This window comes from Triturus cristatus, chromosome 1_2, assembly GCF_964204655.1.
Source record: "Triturus cristatus chromosome 1_2, aTriCri1.1, whole genome shotgun sequence".
In the NCBI taxonomy this organism is placed as follows: Eukaryota; Metazoa; Chordata; class Amphibia; order Caudata; family Salamandridae; genus Triturus; species Triturus cristatus.
The window spans coordinates 662,865,545-662,889,525 of record NC_140580.1 but is presented as its reverse complement, the minus strand read 5'-3'; the positions used below and the strand labels follow the sequence as shown (position 1 = coordinate 662,889,525).

General features: G+C 43.1%; 1 protein-coding gene across 2 annotated transcripts in view; it reads right to left on the bottom strand.

Annotated features, from left to right (window-relative positions):
- PARG (poly(ADP-ribose) glycohydrolase) overlaps window positions 1-21,159 on the bottom strand; it is a 722,753-nt gene extending 701,594 nt beyond the window's left edge. Inside the window, exon 1 of one of the 2 annotated variants that reach the window (XM_085608405.1) lies at window positions 20,766-21,159. In XM_085608405.1, coding sequence (XP_085464531.1) covers window positions 20,766-20,910 — 145 coding nt within the window. In that variant the 5' untranslated portion in view covers window positions 20,911-21,159. The remainder of the gene's footprint in view (window positions 1-20,765) is intronic. The other variant, XM_085608413.1, reaches the window with a different exon arrangement.
- Window positions 21,160-23,981: the final 2,822 nt, after the last annotated feature.

The window sequence follows — 23,981 nt, the reverse complement described above, 5'->3', positions numbered from 1 at the left end:
GGTAGCTTTAGCAATTAACAAAATAAAATCATTAAGCAACCCAGCTCTGACAGGCTAATATTGGAATTTTATAAAACTCCAATAGCTAACATAACTCAAGTGTGGATACAACACTGTCATCCGTCCAAGCCCAATCTAGAACAGTGGTTTTCCAGTGCAGTCACCAAGTCTACCATTCAGAGCCATACAGGACCCCTTGAAAAACACAGGCCCCATCATATTATCGAGAAGATAGCGGATTGGTCTGATCAAGAGATCACATTGAGCAGAGGCAGCCTGAGACACTCAAAATGGCACCCGTACTAGGAGTTTACAGCAAAGTGGCAGACTTTGGGGCATGGAACACAACAAAGGGGCAAATTAAGAGGTGGGGTTATAACTGCACCACGGAAGAAAGACTTCAGGTACAATCATGGTCAAAGGTCAAATCAGACCCCTGGAAGGGGACAAGCAAACAGCAACCTTAGTTCCCCCCCATGGGGTACTACCCACTCCCACTAAGGCCAACCATAAACACAAAAAGAAGATCGTGGAATTGGAGAAAAATGTATATTTAGCTCTCCTATTAACAAGCTTATAAATGTAGTTTGCTTTCTTCCATTCTAATCTAGTAGCTGGATCATATACATGTCACCATAGTCATTTTATAGCACAGACACAGAACAAACATAAGGTCCATTAAATTCCATTTCCCTAGAAAAGGAAGACATGCAAGTGGGAGGAGACCGAAGTAGTCTGTCAAGGACTGCTGCCAGAATAAGACAAAAACACAGATCTGCAGGAACATACAGAACATCTTGAAAATCGCTCAAGTAGACATAACATAAGGATCCGGGGGTCCACACTGAAATCAGAAGGCACTAATTTTTTAACACGTATTCCAGAACAGCAATGGAGAATTGATCGGACCAGACAGAAGACATAGCTAGGGAAGCAGCGACTAGAGGGGCAAATCCACAGACATCTTTACCTGTGTCCATAATATCAAACAAAAATAGGACATAAGGATAGTCAGCAGAGAGAAAGGCGCAATTACAATTGAGGATCACAAACTGTTGCTCTATCCGGAGTTTCACCTTTTCACCAACATATTGAGAGACAAGGGCATTGGATACAAATGGGGACACTGCTTTCACATAATTTTTCCATTCAGGGATCAATACCACCAGCACAGTTCCCTGACTGAGGCGAAAAGACTCCTACCGCAGAGTTCCCTAAAAAAAACACCAGAACACCACAAGAAATAACTGATGGATAACACTCCACGCAAGGAGAGACTGAAAGCTAGATGCAGCCACTATTACTCAGGAACAAACAGTTATTGAGAAGTTGATGGCAGATGATGACACAAGTAAGAGAGGCTCAAATCTCAACAAATGACGGCCCACCCTAGAGTGGTAAAGGGTAGAGTGGTAAAGGTGTTCTGCCTTTTTGCTTCTTTACAAAGACTTGGATGACGCAGCAATATTTTACAGGGGGGCTTAGGGGGACTCACGTGAAACAGACAGAGAGATGCAGCTCTATGGATCGTGGCAGAGTTCGTCTGCATGTGTCAGACCTATTTTTCACGACTGGGTGAGGATGGGAGTAAAAGTTTGGTTGTGGTAGGTTTATAAACACAGGGATCTGGGGGGGCTGGCTGCTAGTACTTCAAATTTAAGGACTGATCAACTGCATAGTAGATAGAATCAGAGCTTACAGTCAGAAGAAACCAAAAACAGACAAAAAAAACAGGGAGTTTTAAAGATGAGCAGACCTCGGAAATGAAACTTCCACACTGAAAATGATTAGCTTAATTTCCGGTGACTAAGAAGTCTTGCTAAGAGGCTTGCGGTTTTATAAGTGCTGCGCAACTGTGAATGCAACACCTGCCTTATACAGAAATCCCATCTGTTAGCTGAGATCTAGATGGTTCCCAAGACATTTCCCTTCCACCAGATTCACAGAGAAAGGGATGTGGCTATCTTGATATCCAACACATTTGTAGGGGGATGTGTGAGAGAATGTGTAAAAGAGGAAGGGCTAAGCATTAGCGCCAAGATTGACATAGGGGGCATAAACATTGATACGGACCAATATTTATGCCTCCAATGAGGCTCAAGAGCCATTCCTGAACCAGACATTTGCAAACATTTTACAATCACTAGACAAACAGATTATTATTAGATGACACTTCAGTTTAGTTATAGATAGGGGCCTAGACAGATCACACCGAGAACAGGGCAGACAGAAGGGATTTCAAACAATGGAAAGTCATGGCTCATGGAAGTGGGGCTGGATGATACGTGGAGAGCCCAATATCTAAAAACACAAGATTCACATATTTTTAGGTCTCGTAGACCTGCGTTACAGTGCGCATGCGCTGCTCGCTCTGCGAGGCTTATTGTAATCGGGAGATTTCAGAAGTGGAGTTGAAGCCCCGCCCATCATTCTTATTGGCTGGCGTCATCGTTTATGCCAAATGCTGCCTCCGATTCAAAATGAGGCTTCTTTGTTACCGCCCGGTCTCCTTTTTGGACGGCCCTTCCGGACTAGATCATTTGCTTGCGGCGTTACACAGTGTCCTTTAACTAATGGGTAAGCACTATTTTTTCTTATTCACGTGATGACGACAGATTGTTTCAGTTGCTTTTGGCAAGGGCGGCCGCGTGTTTATTTTTGCATCACGAAGATACTTAAAGTGAATGCGCGATGCAAATATAAACAAGCGGCTGCCTTTGCACAATGGCGAGAGCTTGTTTTCATTTGGCTTTGGCAAAGGCAGCCGCGGGTTTATTTTTGTATCGCGCTTTCACTTTAACTGCTATTGTTAAAGTGAAAGCACGATGCACTTCTGTCCAGCAGTCAGTTTGTCTTCTGCTCTTTCCGCTAACCTCTCTAAACATACCTTAGGTAAGGGGGCATGTATTGTTTACATGATTGTTTATCACGCTGTTGCTTAGCTGGGCGAGAAAGCTTCTCCCGGGTACGTGTTTGAGCTCAAACAGCGGGCAAAACACTGCTGAGTCTCTCTTATGAGACGGCTGTCCTGGGTATCGACTTTGTGACATTTCGTGAGCAGTCAAGTAATTTGATTAGTCGTAATTGAACTGACAGTGCATTGTTAAAGCAGTTGGACAGGCAGAAGTGACATACAATGGATTTACTAGGGAGGGAAGGGAAGGGTAATGGCACACGACCTCCCCGCTTATGTTAAGAATATTAGCAGGAAACACATACTAATAGCCTGTATTCCAAGATTGTGTCGGCACCATTTGGCCTAGACGCGGATGACTCCCGCCGCCTTAAGTCACACGTGATTTGCAGTAAGACGTGCTGCACATTGCGGGGTTTACTGAAGGCTGCCTGCATGCTTTGCACTGCCCAGTGCAGGAGTTGAGTTTGCCGTCTTTCATGCAATACAGTTACTGTTAGGCTTATGAGAAAATGAGGCCGGGAGCAGTAATATCTATTTGCAGATGAACCAAGAACCAGGCCTCATTGCGCGTAACCCTGCCCACGTGAGGGTATGAGTGGAGTCCACTTTGTTTACTGTACTTTCAAGTTTTGTTGTAGATGTTGGTACAGTACAGTGGCCTCGATAGGCCGGCGCTTCAGGACGCTAAAGTCGTGCCATCCCTGTCCATGGACGTGCCGTCGGCTGTGTGAGGAGGCCCCATCATACCGAGGGCATTCTATGTAGAACAGATCGTAGCCATCGGGGCCACCACGGTTGCATGTTAACAGCTGGAAAGGCCGAGGGCAAATGGAATCTGCCAATTGGAGGATGCATGGGAACAAAACAGGGTGCTGGAGAGATTAACATTCTAAAGACCTATTTCCAAGGTCGTGGGGGCAGAGGAAGAGAAGGCTTAGCCACATTTTGGGGAGGCAAAGTCCTTTACACACGGCTTTGCCAACAGCAGGGGTGCGCAAAAGCAAAGAGACGTTTTTGGTTACAATGCATGCTGCTCCGTGTGCTCCTGGGCATTGCATGCTACTCACTTGTATTGTGTTACCATTTTAGATCCTTTTCCTGCTCCGTACAGGCCCAGGTTGCAGAGCATGGTCCCTCTCTCTCCGAGAAACCTTCCCGTCTCCTTGTGGTGTGTAGATGGTGATTATCCAACCTCCAGACTCTCCAGACTTGCAGGGTTCCTTCTAACTAACCTGTTGTATGTCGCAAAAGAGCAGCCACTGAATGGAATGGGAGCCCCTCCCCAGCAGTAGCCCTCTCTTCTTAGTCTATTTGACTGATACGTCATTAAAGATGTACATCAGTTATTTTTGATCCAGGGCTGTACTAAGCTGCCTTTTAGCAGAAACTAGTTAGATTTACTCTAGTTTTTCAGTACTTATTTTGCACATATGGTCTTTCTTGTTCTGTATATTATAATGCCTCTACAAAGGACGAAACACGCACAGTTTCCGTTTTCCACTGCATTGACAATAGCGAGCAGAGTGAGGGCACTGGTATGCTTATGTTTTTGTCTTCTGTCCATTTGGTTTTTAGACCTAGTCTGTGTTTGGTTGTGAGTCAGTGTTCCATTCGTAGTGACCATCTGCTTGTTGGACTGTAGCAAGTGATAGCTCATGGAACTGCTGGGCACTGCTAGTGTGCTGTAATGTTCTACACTATGCACTGCTAGTGTCCTGTAATGTGTACGCTACGAGCTCCCTCTTACCACCCCGTGCATCTTCACCACCATGTAAATATATCATTAATCCTCTTTGGATATCAAGCTTAATTACATACAGACGTAGACCCCTGGCTTTGTTTCGTGTAAATCAGATTAGTGAATGTCACCTTCGCATGAGCAGTTCATAACTTGCACTTATGGGACCAGTAATAGAAACTGGGGATGTGTGTGAAGTATGGAAGCCATTTACAGCTACCTCCTCCAGTTGTCGAGTCTTTCAGTTTACATGCATAGAACCATGCAACCACTGTAGTTCCACTGCACGTTGTTGGCTCAGTGAGCTCAGCAGAGCAAACAGTAGCAGCATTATAGATAAGTCTAAGATTTGTTGTTGAACGCTCCAGGAGGAGGCCACTGGCCAGCAGAAGATGGAGGAAGAGCAGGCATCTTGGGTAAGGTGGCCGAGTCGTTTCTCAATATCACTGTGGGCATCAGTATGTTGACCCCAGAATGCATAGCTCAGCTCTGGTTTGTTGACCTGCCAGTGCGTTGAGATGTGGTCTCTGCTACCAGGATGTGCATCACTTTTCAATGTTTATGGTCAACCCTGTAGATTTCCGCCGACATATGACAACAGCTACTTTTGAAAGGTGTAACCAGTCAGTCTCTCATGCTCTCTTTGGGAATCATTTATTTCGTTTCCTTGTTGTGGGAAGTAATTTTTAGAAGTGGAGAGTCAACTAAACTCAGACTATTAGTAGATTCCTGTAAGTGTTCTGTAAACAAGTACTTTTTACACCTTTCTTGAATGAATACCATTCTGCTCATTACTAGCATGAGCCAAATTCTGTAGTTCACCATAGTATGGAAAGCAGTATTGTTTTTGACACTTGGATGCACTCATTTTGGTCGCCCTGTAGAAAAGGTTGGTGTATGTTTATTACTTCATGGTGTAGTGACCACGTCTGTGCCAATGCAAGGCTACAACATCCTGCAGGGTTCAAAAATCTCCCATCAGCATCTTCAAACCATTGTATATAATAGTCTATGTAGATAGAATTCAGAGTGACAAGTTCACGTCAAAGACTGATGTGGTGCATGTTCGATGAGCAGGTATATTAAAGCCTATGCAGTCTTCATGCAGTTTGGTGACTGTCGGAGATCCTTTCTTGTTTATAATGCATTTCACGTATGTACTTGAAACCCTCAATTACAGAGAAGTAATGGTTATATATAGTGACTTCAGTTTTGCAATCATTGCTGCTATAGCTATCAGTTGCCCCTCTTACAACAATACCACTTGCACCTAATTTGGGAAAGGACGACATACCTAGAGTAGCAGTTTTGCTTCACCAATATAATGGAAGCATTTTTAGTCACTGTTCGACAGCATGTCAAACATAGCAAGCCTTGCACAGGACTTGCATAACATCCTGAATCATTGAATCCCAAAAAAGAAAGATGTGGCAGACTGACGTTAAAACTATACCTTGGAAACAAAAAGACGAGGGCACTCAAGACCACGCCTTTGTTAAACAAGCATTTGCAATGAAATATGTCTCTCATTTATACAAGTTTAAGCTATTGGCATTGTAAATGACAATGCCTTTTATTTAAGTTTTAAAAACGAAAACAAAAATAAAAGGCATTGTTATTTCTAATGTGAATAGCTCAAAATCGCCTAAATGCGAGACCTATTGCATTGCAAATGCTTATTCTGTTTTGAACTCAGGTCAGTGCTTAGCTCAAGTGTTAAATACTGTTTCATATTGTTTAATATGGAGTTAAATATGTCCCCACAAGGTGTATTCTCAAATTGAAGAGTGGCTTCCGTGTCCCACCCTGTCTGCCCACAGATTGCCGCATCTGATACAGGGCATAATCTGCAATTGAAGTCCCCACCCCACATCATAAAATACTCTGAATTAAAATCGCCCAAGAGTTAACGTAGTGTTTGTTCTAAGGAGGTTGCAATGCTCACTTGGTTCATGGCGAAGTTGAGGGCATAAAAGTTGCCGATAACCAGTCTGCGACATATAGCTTGAGCACAGCAGCACAGAGCGCATGGGCTCCACATTTGGTGACACCCATCCATCTATCTGCTTTCAGAGGCATACTCTCCAGTGGGCAGCAATGCCCCTGTTTACGCTCAACAACAAAAAAAGTGCACGTATCATTTGTATCATGCAGTTTGGTTTTACTGTATATCTGATGTTAATCAGAGATATTTAGACAGAATCAAAGCGTTGGATATCAATTCTGTGTAGTCATGCAGGAGTGTGGGTTTGTAAAATATTGCTACCAGTTAACACATTTTATTGGCCACATTTATTTCCATTGGCATGACAAATTTATATTTATAAGTATCTTACTGGCTTGACTGCATTTACTGCACAAAAACCAGTGGTTGAAAACCTCGCATCTTCCAAATATAGAATTTTTTTTCGAAGATCGACATCAGTCCTGTGAAATATGAATGTCATCAAATGGTAGGTATAGTCTCATTCCGATTCCCTACTACCCTCCAACTAAAAATGGCAACCGAATGCCACTCAGTTACGTGTTATCATTGCTCTTCATTTCAATAGCATCCTCTTCAGGAAAGGTACACAAAACCTATATATTCTAATTGTAAGCAGGTTCCACTGCTAGATGTACCTTCCAGAAGGTGTTTAACCGACGTACCTGATCGCTTTAAACTTTTTACAAAAAGGATACCTGGTTTATGACTAGTCAATATTTTTAATGTTAACATATATCAGTATTCAATGAACAATCGTAACAAGGATTCCTCCGACTGGTTGACTAGACATAACATTTTCTAAACGCTGCTATGCTCAACTCTCACGCAAGTTCATTATCAGGTGTGTTAGTGTGAAATTATTGCAAACTGTTGATATAGGCAATAACGGCACGGGCAATGCTCATTTGTACAAAACTGCTTAATATAAATCAAGTTTCGTTGTTGAGGTGTTCGACTTACAAGTGAACATAATCTCTGTACTGCTGCTGTCTTCCATTAGTGATCTGAATAATTTACAGGAATTGTTTCTGCAAACAGTGGAAAGGTGCAATGACGTGCTCTCTTCTCCCCCTAATTATACACATATATATTACATATAATTTTTTTTTAAGTATTCTGAATATAAGTTACTGGAAATAGCACCTGTAAACACTAATTGGACCAATATTATATATATCTATCTATCTTACTGGCAGACGCCAGTATGTAGTTATAGTTAGGACCTAGTTTCCATAACACAAGCTTTTTTTTTGTTTTCCTAATAACTTTGGCGCCATTTGACGAATCATCACGAAATGTTCCGAACTAGTGTGCCAGTCAATTCAGCTACTTTTTGGAAAGTTTTGGGGTGATTCGTCAACCAGGTGCGGAGAAAAAGTGGGGTTACCAAAACGCTTTCCCCCCCATGCAATTTCCTATAGGGATTTTAGAGACAACTACAGCCCATACCGCTGAACGGAATTACACTAAATTAGGCACAAAGATAGATTTTCGTCAAAAAAGTTCTCTTTTTGTATTTTGGCATAAATACGTTCAGTAGTTTTGTAGTTGTTAAAGAATAAAGATTTGTGTGTATCTAGGGACGGGAATGGTCAGCGGATCTGGCAGATCTCATGATGAGATCCAATTGGCTGCCAACATTTTAACCAGGAAGTGGTGGAAGCCATCTCGGGACCTGGGACTCAGCCCGAGTACCCCAAAAAAAAAACAGAAGGGGGAAGGGTAAGAATACCCTGACCCTTCCCCTAGGACTGGGATCAAAACTCATCCTTTTTTTATTTCACCACGAATTTGCAGAGGATCTGTGAATCTGCTGCAAAATTAAAAAAAGAACAAGCATTGGCATAGCCAATAGGTCTCGCTTTTGGGATCTTATAAGTATTTAGTTATGCAGCACAATATCCTTGGTGCAACAACATCAACCGTTGCATGGCTAAACACTTAGAAGGCCCCCAAGGCGAGACCTATTGGCTATGCCAAGCATTTACGAGAGTTTAAGCTATTGGCATTGTAAATGACAAGGCCTTTTATTTATGTTTTAAAAACAAAAATAAAAGGCATTGTTATTTGCAATGTCAATAGCTCAAACTCGCATAAATGCAAGACCTATTGCATTGCAAATGCTTTATTTTATGGCCAGTGCAAGTCAGCAATGTCAACAAGCATTGTGAAAGCAATAAGAAGGGTAAACATCCTATAAAACGAGTGCTTTACAACGCAAGTCCTTACCCTGCATTTTTTACTCCGCTAAATCTTTTACAACGCAGGGCTTTACACCACTAACCATTACAACGCATTCCCCAGTACAATGACCCTGTGAAGTTAGAATAGTAAATTGCGTTGAAATGGAAAATTCGTTGTAATGGATTGCATTGTAAAGCCCAGCGTTGTAAAAGATTTTGCAGAGTAAAAAATGCAGGATAATGGCGCGCGTTGTAAATGCGAGCGAAGTAAAGTGGCATATTCAAGCAGAAGGTAGGCTAATGCCTTGCAAATCGTGACCTATTGGCTTTGCCAACTATATTTGGGGGAAAGAACCGCTCGAAGAACTATAGCCCCTTAGTGTATAATAAGCACCTGTTTCTTACAGTACAGCAGGAGGTAGCCTTACACAAAGCCTGTGAATCAATCTGTCGTTTCATTGGTCGTTAGCTGGCGGAGAAGCGCACCTAGGGGCAGTGTCGACAAATTTCAATCCACACTTTAGTAAAATGCCTTTTTTAAATGCGAAGTTAGATAATGAAGACAGCTGTGGGCAAAGGGCCCACCACAAACCACAGAGGTTATTTTTGTCTGTGTGTGTGGCTCTGGTTTATTTGAAATCAAATACCCACGTAGCTTCTGTATTGACCACATTTTGTTGTTCTCTGTTGTCTTTCCGTACAGCCGGTCTTTCGTGTACCAAGTAATTCCATGAAGGATGCAGCGTATATTAAATGCGACAGAATAAAGAGGTTTTAATTCTAGAATGAAAGACTCGTGGATGCGAGATGTTAATTGCAACTGCAATGCATTCCTGCTCCTGTTGCATTGCAGAGAAAGTTCTTGGAATGAAGTGTTAAAAAACAGAAAATAAGTCATCTGCAGGTGCGCGTTCTTACTCACCGATTACATCAACCACCTGGTGCTAATGTACAACAAGATGCTACTTAGCACTACGTTAATTTCTTATTGCACCTATAAGTTCTTTTTTGCATTAGAAAAAATAAATGCCTTTATCAATAAAATGAAATTGCTGTTTCAAAAAGAAATACAGTAAAAGGCACACCCTTCCACATATAACGCCTCGTCGGAAGTAGTACACGCCATATAAATGCAATTAAATGGAATAGGGTAATACCAGTTCGATGTAATTGAGTACCACCCGCACGATTTATGCACTCTGCCCCCAAAGACACTTTTAATAGAAAAAGTACTGCATTATTTTGTATCCAAAAAAGCAAAATCTCCTGTATTTAGCCATTGAACCGTGGCTCAGTTACACCAGGTTCAGCCAGAGACTCCTGTATGAGGTATTATTCACATGTGGCCAAACTATCAAAGGCTTCATAAAAAAAATACTCATAAAACTCACTGAAAGACGCCGCTACTCGCAGGAACGGTATTTCTGCCCAAGGCGCGTTGACATGACAATTAGAGTTTGGTCAGGTTTTTTTTTTTTAACCCCTTCAGCGCTGGGCGAATTCCGCCGCGGTGCTGAAGGGATCGTGCGCGGGCGGGCCCATGACGGAACGGTTCCGTCATGAGCACAGCTCAACCGTGGCTCATGACGGAACCGTTCCGTCATGAGCATGGAAGGGGTTAAATACAGCAAAAAAACAGTGAACCTGAAATGAAAAGTTGAGTTGGACCTGGGCTGGGAAGTCGCGCGGACAGCAGGATGAGTCTAACAGAATGCACCGCATAGGCCTGGGCATGCCTAGAGATGGCGGTGGTGCCCGCGAGCCGTGGCGCCTTCGTGGCAAGCCGCAATTCAAAAGGTGTAAAGTACACATCCCTCTGCAAAGTAGCCTCCAGGGCCCTGAGGGTGAGAATTTGTAGGGTGAACCGCCCTCTCTGTATTTACAAGCCACTAAAGAGAACATTCACTTGTAGGACATTGTGGTGGGCAAGCCAGAGTGGTTTTGGTAAGACTTGAGCCGGAGCCGAGCAAGGGGTCTGTCTGGCTTTGCGCTGAGACTGAGAGCCACCAGAAAAATCATGACAAGTCTAAAAAAAGTAATACACGCGAGTGGTGACGTGATGCTGAATAAGACAAGGCCGGGAGTTGTGTGCGCGCGAGCACTAAACCGAAATTTAAAAAAAAGAAAAAAAAACACGCGAGTGGTGACGCGATCTGTGAGGGGGAGGGAATTGAAGCGCAAGCAAGGCGGAGAGAGGCACGCAAGGCTTAATGAGCCATGACACAAACCCACATGGCGGCGCGCTAAACCAAAATAAAAAAAGAACACGCGAGTGGTGACGCGATCTGTGGTGGGGGAGGGGGAGGGAATTGAAGCGCAAGCAAGGCAGAGAGAGGCACGCAAGGCTTAATGAGCCATGACACAAACCCACATGGCGGTGCACGCACACATGACCACAAGCTTGAGGCCAGAAAATTCCTCTGGTAGCTCTTTGAAAAGCCCCTTACTAAATGTCTCGCAGAGCAGCGCATGCGCTGGCTCAGACAAGTCCTAAAAAAAACTTGCACAGACTCCCGTGCTTGTTTTCCCTATTCCTCCCCGGGTGGGGCAGGTCCTACCGGGGAAGGGATTTATTAATATAATTAGGGGAAGGGGGTGCATGAGCCCCCCCGCCAAGCTGATTTCAGCACCAGGGACCCCACCACCCAGGGCTCGGCCATGGTTGTAAAAGGGGCAGGGGGCATGCACCCCCCTCCCGGTTCGATTTTGGCCCCAGGGACCGCCACCACCAGGGCCTGGCATTACAACTGAAGGAGAGAGGGGCATGAGGCCACCCTCCCAGCCGGATTTCGGCCTCGGGGACCACCACTCCCCCTAGGCCCAGCCACTAAATAAAAAGGAGGAAGGGGTTGACGTGGCCCCCCCACCCATGCCGATTTTCGGCCGAGGGAAAAGATCAAACTAGTTTCCTGTAGGAAAAACAATCAATTAGTCCCTACATATGGGAACCTAGTCACCAGACTTGTTATTTCAATAATTCAAGCACTCACAAATCCACCCCAAGTTGCCTTTCACAACAAAACTTTATATTTTCTTGAAAACGCAAGAAAAAAAGAAAAAAAAATACTAATAACATAACAATCATCAATAATTCCTGATTCTTTCCAATCCAAACAATCGACTGACGGTTGCGGAAAAACATCACAATCAGTGTTCCCTATAAAGGGCGCGCGTGCGCGTCCGTGCACCTCTTTCACCCAGAGTGTGCAGTGTCCTGCGTGAAGCGCGCAGAGCAGATCCCTCGAGGGCGTTCGTGTCGCCAGGAGTGGCAGGGCAGGGAAGTTTCCTTTTCAGGGGTGTGGAATTTAATAAAATATCTACTTGTCCATGGGGCAGGTTGCTTCATAAATGTACTTGTCCTGTAAAAAACTCCACTTGTCCCTTTTGTGCCATGTAATGCGGTGACAAATTATGGCAGCAATCTCATTATACAGGAGCTCTGAAATAGTCTCTCTGGTTATGTCAGGGCTCCTTCCAAAGTAGGGTTTGAATACTAGCAATTCCCTTATGTTGCCATGTTTCCGCAGATCTACATACTGGGGCTGAAAGTAATGGTAAGTAATAGTTCCAGGGATGGTATGCCCTTTTTGAGTCTGTGCAAACCTACTAACTTGCATGTTTTAAGGGTTTCCACCAACTCTAATCTTTTCCCATACTGAGAAAGGTGGGAAATTTACTCCTGACAATGGCAGACAAAACTTCTTCCAGGGTTGGGAAAAAAGGGGTTGGAGGGAAAGTGAACTTGCAAACACTCAGATTTTCACGAGCAAATCTACACCTGCATATTTGCTCATAATTAAGTGCAGTTCACAAATATTTTCTAGGAGTACTATTTCTTGCCCTACTTCTGTAAAGTCTAGTGAATTCACAAAAACTGTATATCTGCACTTAATGCAAGGACATTGGTGCACTTTTGAGACTTTATTTAATAATTGGACCCCTAATTAGGTCTAGTGTTAACCATGATCTTTTGTGTTTATTACAATTCTGTTTTTCTGTCCTTTGGCTAGCTTAACTGCGAGTGACAGCGTTCTATTCTCTCACAAGGAGCATATCAACACAGTTGTTTTATTCAGTGCCAGGAACTACTGTGGCAATGTGTGCTTTTTGAGTCCAAAAACTATTTGTGCTTTTGCCAAAGTTTGTTTATAATGGTGAGGGCCCGGGAACTCCCACACCAATAAGGTTTTACAAAAGCCATGCCAAAACAAGTCACGAGTTGACAAAACCAAAAGGCTGACCAACATTTTCAGACCTACTGGCTTTACCAATGCTTGTTTATTTTTATGTTTCCCATAATCTTATTAAAACTGGTTACACTGATTTTCCATTAGGAATATTTTTGGTAAATACTAGCATACATCAACACATTTTACTAAATGATGCTGCAAAGAAATGGTACCTAAAATGTTACCGTAGTTTAGCTAAATGTTTTTGCATTTTTTCATGAACATTTTATTTTGAAAGGAAAGAATCATCAATCTTGCATTCAAGCTTCTGCAAATATTGGCATCTAATCAGAGAGCATTCTGGGAGCATTATACATAGCCTCATATTGCTAAACATTGAAAACGTGTGTACATGTTTTTATACTGGAACCACTGTCAGTAGTGCAGTCTGAGTTTACATTTACTCGGAGCGCTTAACCTAATAATAAATGTTTTGCATTAGTGAACCATAAATACAAGTTTGAACAGCACTGACACATGGACACAAATATTACCTTAACTGCAGGCATTGCCATTCCCTGATTCATAATGTAGTACTGTAAACTGGCAGCCAAGGGGTTTGTGCTGTAGGGGGTTGGGCCTACTTGTCCCAAGGACAAAATGCACATGAAAGCTTGTTGCCCTTGACCCCAAACAATATCTTCCGGGAGTCGGGCTATAGGAATTCCACATCCCTGCGGATTCAAATGTGGCTAGAGGAAAAGGGAGGAGTGGGTGACTTGTTTGGATAGTATGATGTGGTACAGCCCGTCAATATACAGTACAGTATTGTGTGGGCTGTCATTTTATAGTATGGTATGGGCTGCTATTTTATTTTAAGTTATGGTATGGCCTGTTATTGTATAGTATGGTATGGTATATTATGGGTTTTTACTTGTATAATATGGTATAGTATGTTGTTGCCTGTTATTGTGTGTTATCGCATGGTATGATATGGCATGTTATTGAGATGTACAACCTATGAACTGCTAACAGCACGCATACACATGCATTCAGGCAAGTACCAATATTACCAATGGGTATAATTTAAAAACGTGTAGCTTACGTGGTCTTTCCCAAACTGGGAAAGAAGGCTTCATCACACCGAATGCAACCAAAATGAGGACAAGTCATGAATAGGCACACACTTATTGAATGCTTTAACATGTAATTTAATTAAATTTTAATAAATTTGTTGTTATGCCGCTAGAATAAGAATAGCCTGAGAAAAGAGGCTTACTGTAAAGTAAAGTTTTGGAATATCTGGAAAAAAAAAAAAACACAAACGAGGGAGAAGCGGACCCAAAACTAAAAAAGTACAAATGAAAGGGCATAAAAGCAGCTAAAAAAACAGATAGCGTGGCATACAAAACAGGTAAAAAGAACATACATTCAAACAATACAAACTGACAAAAAGAGTACCACAATCTGAATGCGAGCAGTGTCAAAAAAGAAAACTAAACAAGAAATCAATCAGTACTTAGTTCATGCTTCAGGGAAGAAAAAAACATGGACAAGAAATAAAGCCGCCATGCACTCACCAAAGAAAATAAGGAAAATAGTGTGACAATGAAGCCAACCAAAGAGAAGTAACAGGTAGGCTAAAAGCAGCTTTTTAGAGTTTTTGTTTTCAAGAAAAAAAATAGATTGTTGCATGCAACAGCGCTTGTGCGCTGCCTCAGGTGAGCCCTAACAAGCTTGAGTAGGCATATAATTAGGAAACAAATGCAATTTACACTAGGTTCAGTTGAGGCTGTGGGGGCGGGGGGCAGTTGAAAACAAGAGTTGCACTGTGTAGAGAGACAAAGAACCCAAAAAAACACTTGAAGTTAACATACAGACAAAACCTTAACTCCCAACCATGCACGCCTCATATTAGATTAGAAGAGAACTGTTATACCTGCTGCTCAGCCAGTGTGACTGTGGTGGTGGAATGTTGGTGTGTGAGGTGGCTATGGAATGTTGGTGAGTGAGAGAGTCAGTTAAAGGATGGGCTGAGCAGCAGGAAGGCTGCTCCTAGTGGGGCTCTTCATAACATCTTACTCAATAAGCCTACTTATCTAATCTACCTTGGAACTGCACCTGCTTTCTTCTACAACATATTTTGGCGACGATTTAAGAAGAATCTATGCGTGCAAGAGGATCGAAACCAAAACTACAAGTAATTACAGCCTTAAGAATCTATTGGGGAAGAAAATGTTTAAAGGAACCTAAAAGAAGTACAGAGAAGGACAGTATGCCCCCAGCCCCACCACTGTCCTGCTCCATCAGACAGCCTAACAGCCGGGGCATACTTCACAGCACCACTGGTGAGCTGCGTATTGAGTGTGCTTGGCCGTGTTGTTTTACTATATAAAGGATTGTAAACGTGCGTGGACTTTGCCATGCCACATCGCTACTTTTGGTGAGCTATAGTGAGCAGTTTGCATATTCAATTTTTACCTGCACCCTTTTATGATTGTTGCTGGACTGCGTGTCCTCCTGTCAATTAAGGACTTTAATAGCACTACAATTATATTCAGTTGCTTTATGCCAGTTACCGTCTTCTTCAAAGTTTAAAGAAAACTATGGGTGCAACAGTCGGGCTGCGTCTACTCAAACGGCAAGGACTGATGATCAAGGAATTACTCATGAGAGATAAATGATCACCGGCAAGAACTTTTAGTGCAACTTTGGGAGCCGATTGCTTGCATCAACCCTGTGTTTGTACTGGTCTCTGGCAGACAGACACGTGTGAGTTACTCTGTGACAGTTTGGGCGGCAGTTTTGGAGTGGTGTGTCCGTTTGGAGGTGCGCTGTTTGAATCTGCTTGCATGCCCTCATCTGAACAGCTGGGACGTGCAGAGCAGTTCCGAAGTGCAGGACTCAAGTGTCCTGCTGAGTGACGTTGTCCAGCCTGTACCTGACTAGAGCCTTCCAGCGCCCCCTACGGGTGCGTGCTACCATTTTGAATCCGGTAGTCAAAGACGAGGTAGTTTTCTGTTCCTGTTCCCAGTTGTCTTCCGTATTTCATTTTAGGGGCGAAGACTGGACCGGAGAGCGTGATAATTTCAATGGTAACAGCGTATCCTGAGTATGCTGGAGAGCACTTGTATTCTTTTTCCAGTCCTCCCGTCTGCTGCGAATATTATAATGGAGTGCCTGCGTGCGCTGTGGAAGTTGAAGGACACCATGAGAATGGACAGTGCAGTATCCAGACAGACTTCAGTCAGAGGTTAATGTGGTGAGGACTGGAATACATCGCCAGCTTGGTTGGAATTTGTGCAAATCTTGGCAGGAGGTTCTGCAAGTACGGCTTCACATCTGATGCATTGTTTTGTGAACTAAGTGGAGAACTCGCTCACAGGTGTTGTGGGGGTTATTGATTTTCTATTGCCTCCCTATTTTGTGCCTTCATTAATATGCTGTATTGTGTGTGAGATTTTGTTAGTTAAGGGGGTGTTAGGTATTTCTTTTTGGATCTCTGATACTTGTTGAGGCTTTGGTGTGGAAGTTCTGAATTTAGGGTCCTAAGGTCTGGTAGTGAGACCAAGCCCTGGTCCTTAATTGTGTTTGAAGCTCATTGATGTGTGATTGAAATTTTGATCCAACCCTGCCATTGTCTAAGGGTGAAGGACAGCGTTTTAGCCAACGTGTAGCCTACCATTGGAGTCTGTTAGTGGGGATTTTTTTTTTAGGTGAAGTCATTCTAGATTACCACCCCTTTGTGGTTGTGGGATAGTGCAGTAATACCATCCGCTGTTGCGGTTGTGCTGTTGTTTTCCACTTTCATGTGGCCGTGGGATGGTGTAGTAATACCACCCACTGTGGAGGTCGTGGAATGGTGTAGTAATACCACTCACTATTGTGGTTGTGTTGTGGTTTTCAGATTTCATGTGGTTGTGGGATGGTGCAGTAATACCACCCACCATGGAGTTCGTGGGATGATGCAGTATTATCAACCACTTTTGATGTTACGTTTGTGTTGATTTGTGCTGAAGGTGTTGTGTTTTCAGAAGTTTATTCCACTCTTACTACGGGTAAGGGTGAAGGGCAGAGAGGAAGCCAGATTTTTGAAGTGTGTGCGTTTCTTACTTGTGATTCCAAGTTCCACCCTTACTTTGGGTGAAGAGTAGTGTAGATGCCACATTGTTGGTGTGAAGTAGTTTTCCACACTTTTCACCCTTACTTTTGGTTTGGGTGAAGGGCCGTGTATATGCCATATGGTTGGTGTGGAATGGCGTTCCACACTTACCACCTTTTTTTTTTTTTAAACTTGTTTTTATTAAAACTGCTTCCACTGTATCAGGTACAATGGACATGCACATACAATTTGGAATCTTATAAGCAATATGCAGTCTGTGGTGACCACATATCACATCCTGCACACAGACAGTCTCACCATACACTTACCACCCTTACTACGGATTTGGGTGAAGGGCAGTGTAGATGTATGTTTGGTGTGTTGTGGTTTTCACACTTACTAAGTCCTGGATAGTTCCCTACCGCACCCTTTGGTCGGTGCCCTTCGTACCACTTTTAGGTTAGCCTGGCCAGCTGCCATGTTTGTAGTATCAGGATTTGGTTTGTGGTGTTTTGGCATGGTGTGGTAGAGTGTGTGTTTTGTTTTTGAGAAAGGGAGACGATGAGGGTGAGTGTATTCTGGAGGGTGAGTGTATTATTATTATTTTGCAAGTATTATGTAATTACATGTTGTGCTAATTGCATGCAATGTTTTCCATCTCTTTGTATGCACTTTTGCAATTAGTGCATTATGATATGTTGTGCGTAAAATATCTTCCATCTTGTAATTTTATGCATTATTAATTCTCACTGTTGCATTGTTAGATGCATTCAAGAGTTCCTTTGTTATTTTGTGTAAAGAAAGGAGATGTGTTAAACCTGCTGCTCAGTCAGTGTGACTATGGTGGTGAAATGGTTGCTATGGAATGTTGGTGAGTGAGAGAGTCAGTTGGAGGATGGGCTGAGCAGCAGGAAGGCTGCTCCTGGTGGGTCTCTTCATAACATCTTATTCAGTAAACCTACTTATCCAATCTACCTTGGAATTGGACCTTCTTTCTTCTACAACAATAACATTGATGACATTACAGATGATGGTACATCTTGCCAGGTATGATTTGTCAACAGTGCTAAGGTGAACTAACACAGTATTATGAGATGTAATACAGGTTTTAAGAGAATACAATTGAACTGTGGCATAAAATAAAAAAACAGCAATTGAATGGATCTACTTTACTGACATCCAAAACAAGCTTTCAGCTTGTTGCTTACTTATGCCTCATGAAACATATCCTTTAAATTACTAAATACACTATTATTAATGAAAACCTATTATCAGATTATGTGGTAACTTCATCTTTGATTCAGTGGACTAAGTCAATGAATTATTGAAACTAAGACAATCAACCACACACAGTAACTTATTGATACTTTATGCAAAGTTGGAAGTTGAATTTGGGTTTGGTAACATAAATTGAGAATTTCAAACGTCTTAAGGTTTTGTGTCATAAACACTAGATTATTTTGAGTACATCCTCTTCCTAATGTCTTCCTACAATCTTAACTAAACTTTGACATTTTTATAAATGAACATATAGGAGGAAAAATGCTTAACAGTTATATTTGTATAAATTCCTTATGTTGGAAAATGTAGGAATTAAAGAAAAGGAAAATAAATGTATTTGCCCATTATCTTGCAATTTCGCTGAAGACAGGAAAGCATTTTTTTTTAAATCTCTAATCGGACCTCAGGCACCAATCTACTCACCTCAGTGTCTGGATCTCTACTCTTCAGCCACCGGAATAACAGCAATACACTTCCAATGTCTCGAGAACCTGTCTTCGCTCTCCATCTTATCCCTTACTACAACCAGGGCATCCAAAATCGATCCCATTATTATTTTTTATAATAAATACTGTGAGCCAAACTAAAAGATAAAGTAACCTGACACCCACTTCACAAAATGCAAAATCTCCTTCTCAATGTTAGTCAGTCAGTCAATTAGTCTTTATTCGATTCACATCATAAAAGACATAATACACATATTAAAAAGACAATTCATATATAAAAGAATACAAATTACAATACACAATAAAACTTCTAAAATCTTGGGACATAAAAAATGTAAATTGATAAAAAAGGTAATCACAACATGATAAAACATAATGTGAGACACGCCATTTGATATCATAATCCAGATAAAATACTTATTGGTAGCGGCAAGGTCTTAAGACACAAATCAAGATTTACGTTTCCGTGCCCTAAGAACCCATGCCCAACTAATAAATTTGGCAACGCCTATTACTATGGATTTTGATGTGTCGGTTTTCAGGATCCTTCCAGCGACCTGTGCAGAACGAGTGCTCATTAATCTGCAAACGGGTCGAATCCAAACACGTCGAGGGAGTAAGTAGGTTGGGCAACAAAAGAGAAAATGATCCAAGGATTCAGTCATATCTACACAAAAGGGGCACTTGTCACTACCAAGAGGACTCCAGCTTTTGGTGAGGCCTCGCAGTGGTAGGGCACCCACTCTAAACTGGTGATACAATTTGCGATCAAAGTGCTTCAGAATGGTATCCCAGTAGCTTTCATAGACAGACTCATCCTTTAGAAATAAAAATGAAGCAGTCATTGAAGACCCTATAGAGGAAACATATCTCTTATTCTTAATAAAATCCCAATAGGCTTCCTTTAGGGCATTTTTCGATGGAAATGCCGCAGTGTCCGGGTGGGTCCATAAGTCACCCAACCCAAGATCTATCAACAGGGATTTAATACCAGACAACCAAGGAATCCTATGCGAACCCATGTTTGTGTTATTTACCAATATATTGCCTCACATTGCTATGATCATACAGTTGCTGCTTCCTTCGAGCACAGGCTAAAACTCTTGATATTTCCCAGTATATGTATTCAGCCATTAAGTTACTTTCAACCGCTAAACTGATCAGCTTGCTTTGTGGGAGTGGTGGTCTAGAGGTAGCCTAGCAGTTGGCCTATTGTTCACCTTATTATACTGCCAATCAAAAGTACCTAATAGATCACTATTGTTGCATGCAAATTAGGCAAGTTCTTTCTAAAGTCTTGCATCGTCAAACGGCATGCCATGTCAAAAACAATCCTATATAATTTTAAATCTCTCATGGAAATCTGACCATTATTTAAAACTCTGGCTGTTGCCTCCTTTTTCCCTTTTGAATGGCCACCTCCTACTTTCTAATGGCGCTCTCCTTCCCTTCCATCTCCCGCTTGTCTCACTCTGATCAAAACCTTCTCAAAGTCACGTGCATGTTTGCCTTACCTCCAAGATTGCATTTCTGGAAATTGACAAAAACTCATATCAAAGACAACAACATCTCCTTCTTTGAAAGTTACACCCCTGCAATCTAACAATGCCCAATTTCTTCAAGCTTCTCTACTAATCCCACCAAACATCTCCATGACCTCATATAGACCCTCAACTAATGGTCACAGCTAACTTTGATTTCCAATGCAGGATGCTGCCCGGCGTAAAGTGTTTCACTGCCTCTTCAGGCGTAGTAAGGGTTAAATAAGTATAGATGCAATTGCAATTTTACAAACCACTTACCATTGGTCTAATGTTAGCAATATAATCACTAGATCAAATCTTCTGATCCTTTGGCATCTACCAGGCAGCAGGATGTTTTGTTTTACCCTGTTTCAAACTCGCAAAAGTCTTTAAGATTAGACATTAACTGTGTATTGTACCTGCAGCAGTAGCAGTTCCCCTTTGAGATCCTTGGTCCTGCAGAGTGTGGGAAACGTGCCGCTGGGCTGTTGGTTTCCCATCCACCTCAGAGATGCCCAACCTTGCTCTTTTGCTTACAGGCTCTTCCAGAGGACCTTCACTCATGCTGAACACATATTAGTGGAAAGAAAATGAAATCTGGGGGGCATGGGGAAAGGGTGACTTGTCCAGAAATTCCCTGGACAGTTCGTCATCTGAGACAGACCCGGTACCCCTTCCTATTCCTTTAAAAGGCGACTTGTCTTCCGCAACTTAATTACGGCGAGCAGGGCCAGAGTTCAAGGTACCCATCCAGGTCCTCACGACCAATCAGGTAGGAATAAGCAGACCCTGTTAGTGAAAGAAAAGCGTGATGACCTTGGATTGGTTCGAGTTACTTGTATGCGATAGGCTAATGGAATCCTCCCTGTTCATTGGCTCTTGGGTCTAAGGCACTGCACACCGTGGCTTTAGATTGGCTATGTGAAAGCCTACTAGACGCTCAGGCTGGGAGTGGGAGTGTTTCAGAGGGTTAATGTGATGTCCTGTAAATATTTGTCTATTGTACGTTCCGTCGGTTTGAAGTGTGGCATATATTAAAGTATTTCGCGCAACTCTGAATAGTCTTACACTTCTCAAGACTGAACGTGTATTATTTTTAAATGAATCAACCTCGTTAGCTCCGACGTTCAACCTGCCAGTGTTGGCTGAAAGCAGGGCTTCAAGTAGGATGGAAAAAGTTGGGGTCGCTAAAACGGAAGCGGCCTATGTAATTCTGCGGTTTAAACACATAAAGTGCATTTCTCTGATTCCCAAAGTGTGCCACCCGACCTTTATTTTCGATTCTATTACAGGACCGGAGGCTTCGGATTATGCTATCTCTTACTGTAAAACACAGCAGCCAATGAAAACATACAATTAGTCAACACAAACTACATTGTCCATGATGCTTTGTATCAGTCACGCCTTCTTAGCCCTCTATAAGAGCCATGAGCACAGTCTCATCATCCTCTTTCTTTGCTGCACACAGCGAGAGCTAAGTACTTCCTTACGATATCATTATTGGTCATTATATTGTACTGTGGTGCATGTAGAATTTCCTTAGCGCGTAGCGCTACAATGTATGGTGGTTTTATGGTTTGCTAACTGTTTATATCGCTTGCTAAAATTTAAGGTCTCAGGTGTATTTGTGTGTTTTATTTGCATTTTCGAAGGCGCGTTTTCGCGCTTTGTAACGGGGCTCTGCCCGGTGGCCAGCGCTGCTGTAGGCATTCCTTTACTGCTGCGCTTCTCGTGCGAGTGTACCGAACCGCCTGCGGTTGACCGGTTTACGGTCGCGCATGTGGCGCGCTGGTGTCCTGGGCTTCCTTAATCGCCCGTACACACCTCAGGAGCCGGGTGGCTTGCGACCGACGTGCGCAGCACAAGCGCTCTCATTGGGCTCTCTTAGGGCTCCTTTTGGGCTCGCGTTGGGCTGCGCACGCCAGGATCGGTCCGATTAGCGTTTTTCACCGTGTTTTAGCAAAAAAGTTTAGCTGGAGCAGAACGCCTGACTGGCTGCAACAGACATCGCCTGCAGGAGTGAGCACACACACCACATAATTCAGTTAGTTTTAATATTTGGCTCCTACCGAAAGTTACCGAGTATCTCCACGAGAACCTTCGCAAAGGTTTTGACAAAGAAGTCCGCAATCTGGACACAGAGGGCCATATTCCTTTTGGGTAATGCCAATTGCGCCATATCCACCGAACGGCGCAAATCCTTGCTTATGCGCATGGATTCCAACCTCACCGATCTTGTGGCCGCTGAGCCGGGGCCCCTCGCTGAGGGCAATCTCTTTGGAGATCGTTTTGTGAAAGACGTATCAAAGTATGTGGGGTCATTTACTTCACTTGACAAAGCGCAATCAGGCATTAAGCGGGTCTTCCAGCAGGGCCTTTTCAACAGGGCCGGACGATGCAGGGGACGCTTGTCAGGCCGTTTCCACAATCAAGGTCCCCCCCAGAGGCGACTATGGTCGCAGCAGAGGAGAGTGGGCTTCAACAAGAGGGGGCACCTTCTACCCCACTCGTCATCCTTTCAACAGACACCGGTTTCACGGAGGTAGTAACAGAGCAGGCTTCCAAGCACAGAATTCCTCAGGTAATCGTGTCATACTTATCTCCACTACCTTTGGGGGATCGAACACAATTCTTTGTTCACAATTGGCAAACCCTGACACAAGATGCGTGGGTACTTCAAATGGTTCAGGGGTTCCATCTGGAGTTTTATGAAGCGCCCTGTCAGGACACGTTCCCCAATCCTCTCCATTTTTCCAGACAAGAGTGCATTTTTATAGACAACGAAATAGCTGAATTACTGCAAAAACACGCAATAACACCATGCAACAACAGACCTCACAGTTTTTGCAGCAATGTCTTTTTGGTCCAGAAGAAGGGTGGTGGTCACAGACTGGTTTTGAATTTGAGGGAGTTCAATCAGTACTTTATTTACAAACATTTCAAGATGAAGGGAATCCATCTTTTGACGGATCTGTCAAAACAGGGAGATTGGATGGTCAGGTCTCAAAGATGCCTACCTATCCATTCCCATGTTTCCCCCACACCGCCGTTTCCTTCAATTTCAATGGAAAGGTCAGTGGTTCGAGTATTCGGCCCTTCCTTTTGGGCTTTCCTCGGCTCCTTGGTGCTTCACCAAAGTGATGAAGCCGGTGGTAGCTCACCTACGGGAGCAAGGGGTGCACATGATTATTTATCTGGACGACATTCTGATCATGGCGCAGAGTCCAGAGGTCGTCTCGCAACATCTCCAAATAATGTCTCTGTTGCAGAGTCTGGGGTTTGTAATCACCCATTCCAATTCCTCGCTAACCCCGGCGCGGCCAAAAAAAATTCTGGGTTTTGTGATAGACTCCCAGACGGCCCAATTGAGTCTTTCCAAAACGAAGTTAAAGGATCTCAAGAAGGAGATTACTGCAATACTCAACAAACAAGTGGTTGCTCTCAGAGTCACTGCCAGAGTAGTGGGATTATTGGCGTCATCCATTCAGGCGATTTTCCTGGGACCGCTGCATTACAGAGCATTGCAGAGGTTAAAAATACAGCATTTGCAGAAGGGTCTGTCTTGTACGGACCTGGTCCCGTTGTCACAAGAAGTGAGAGAGCAGATGAATTGGTGGCTAGGTCACGTGGAAGCG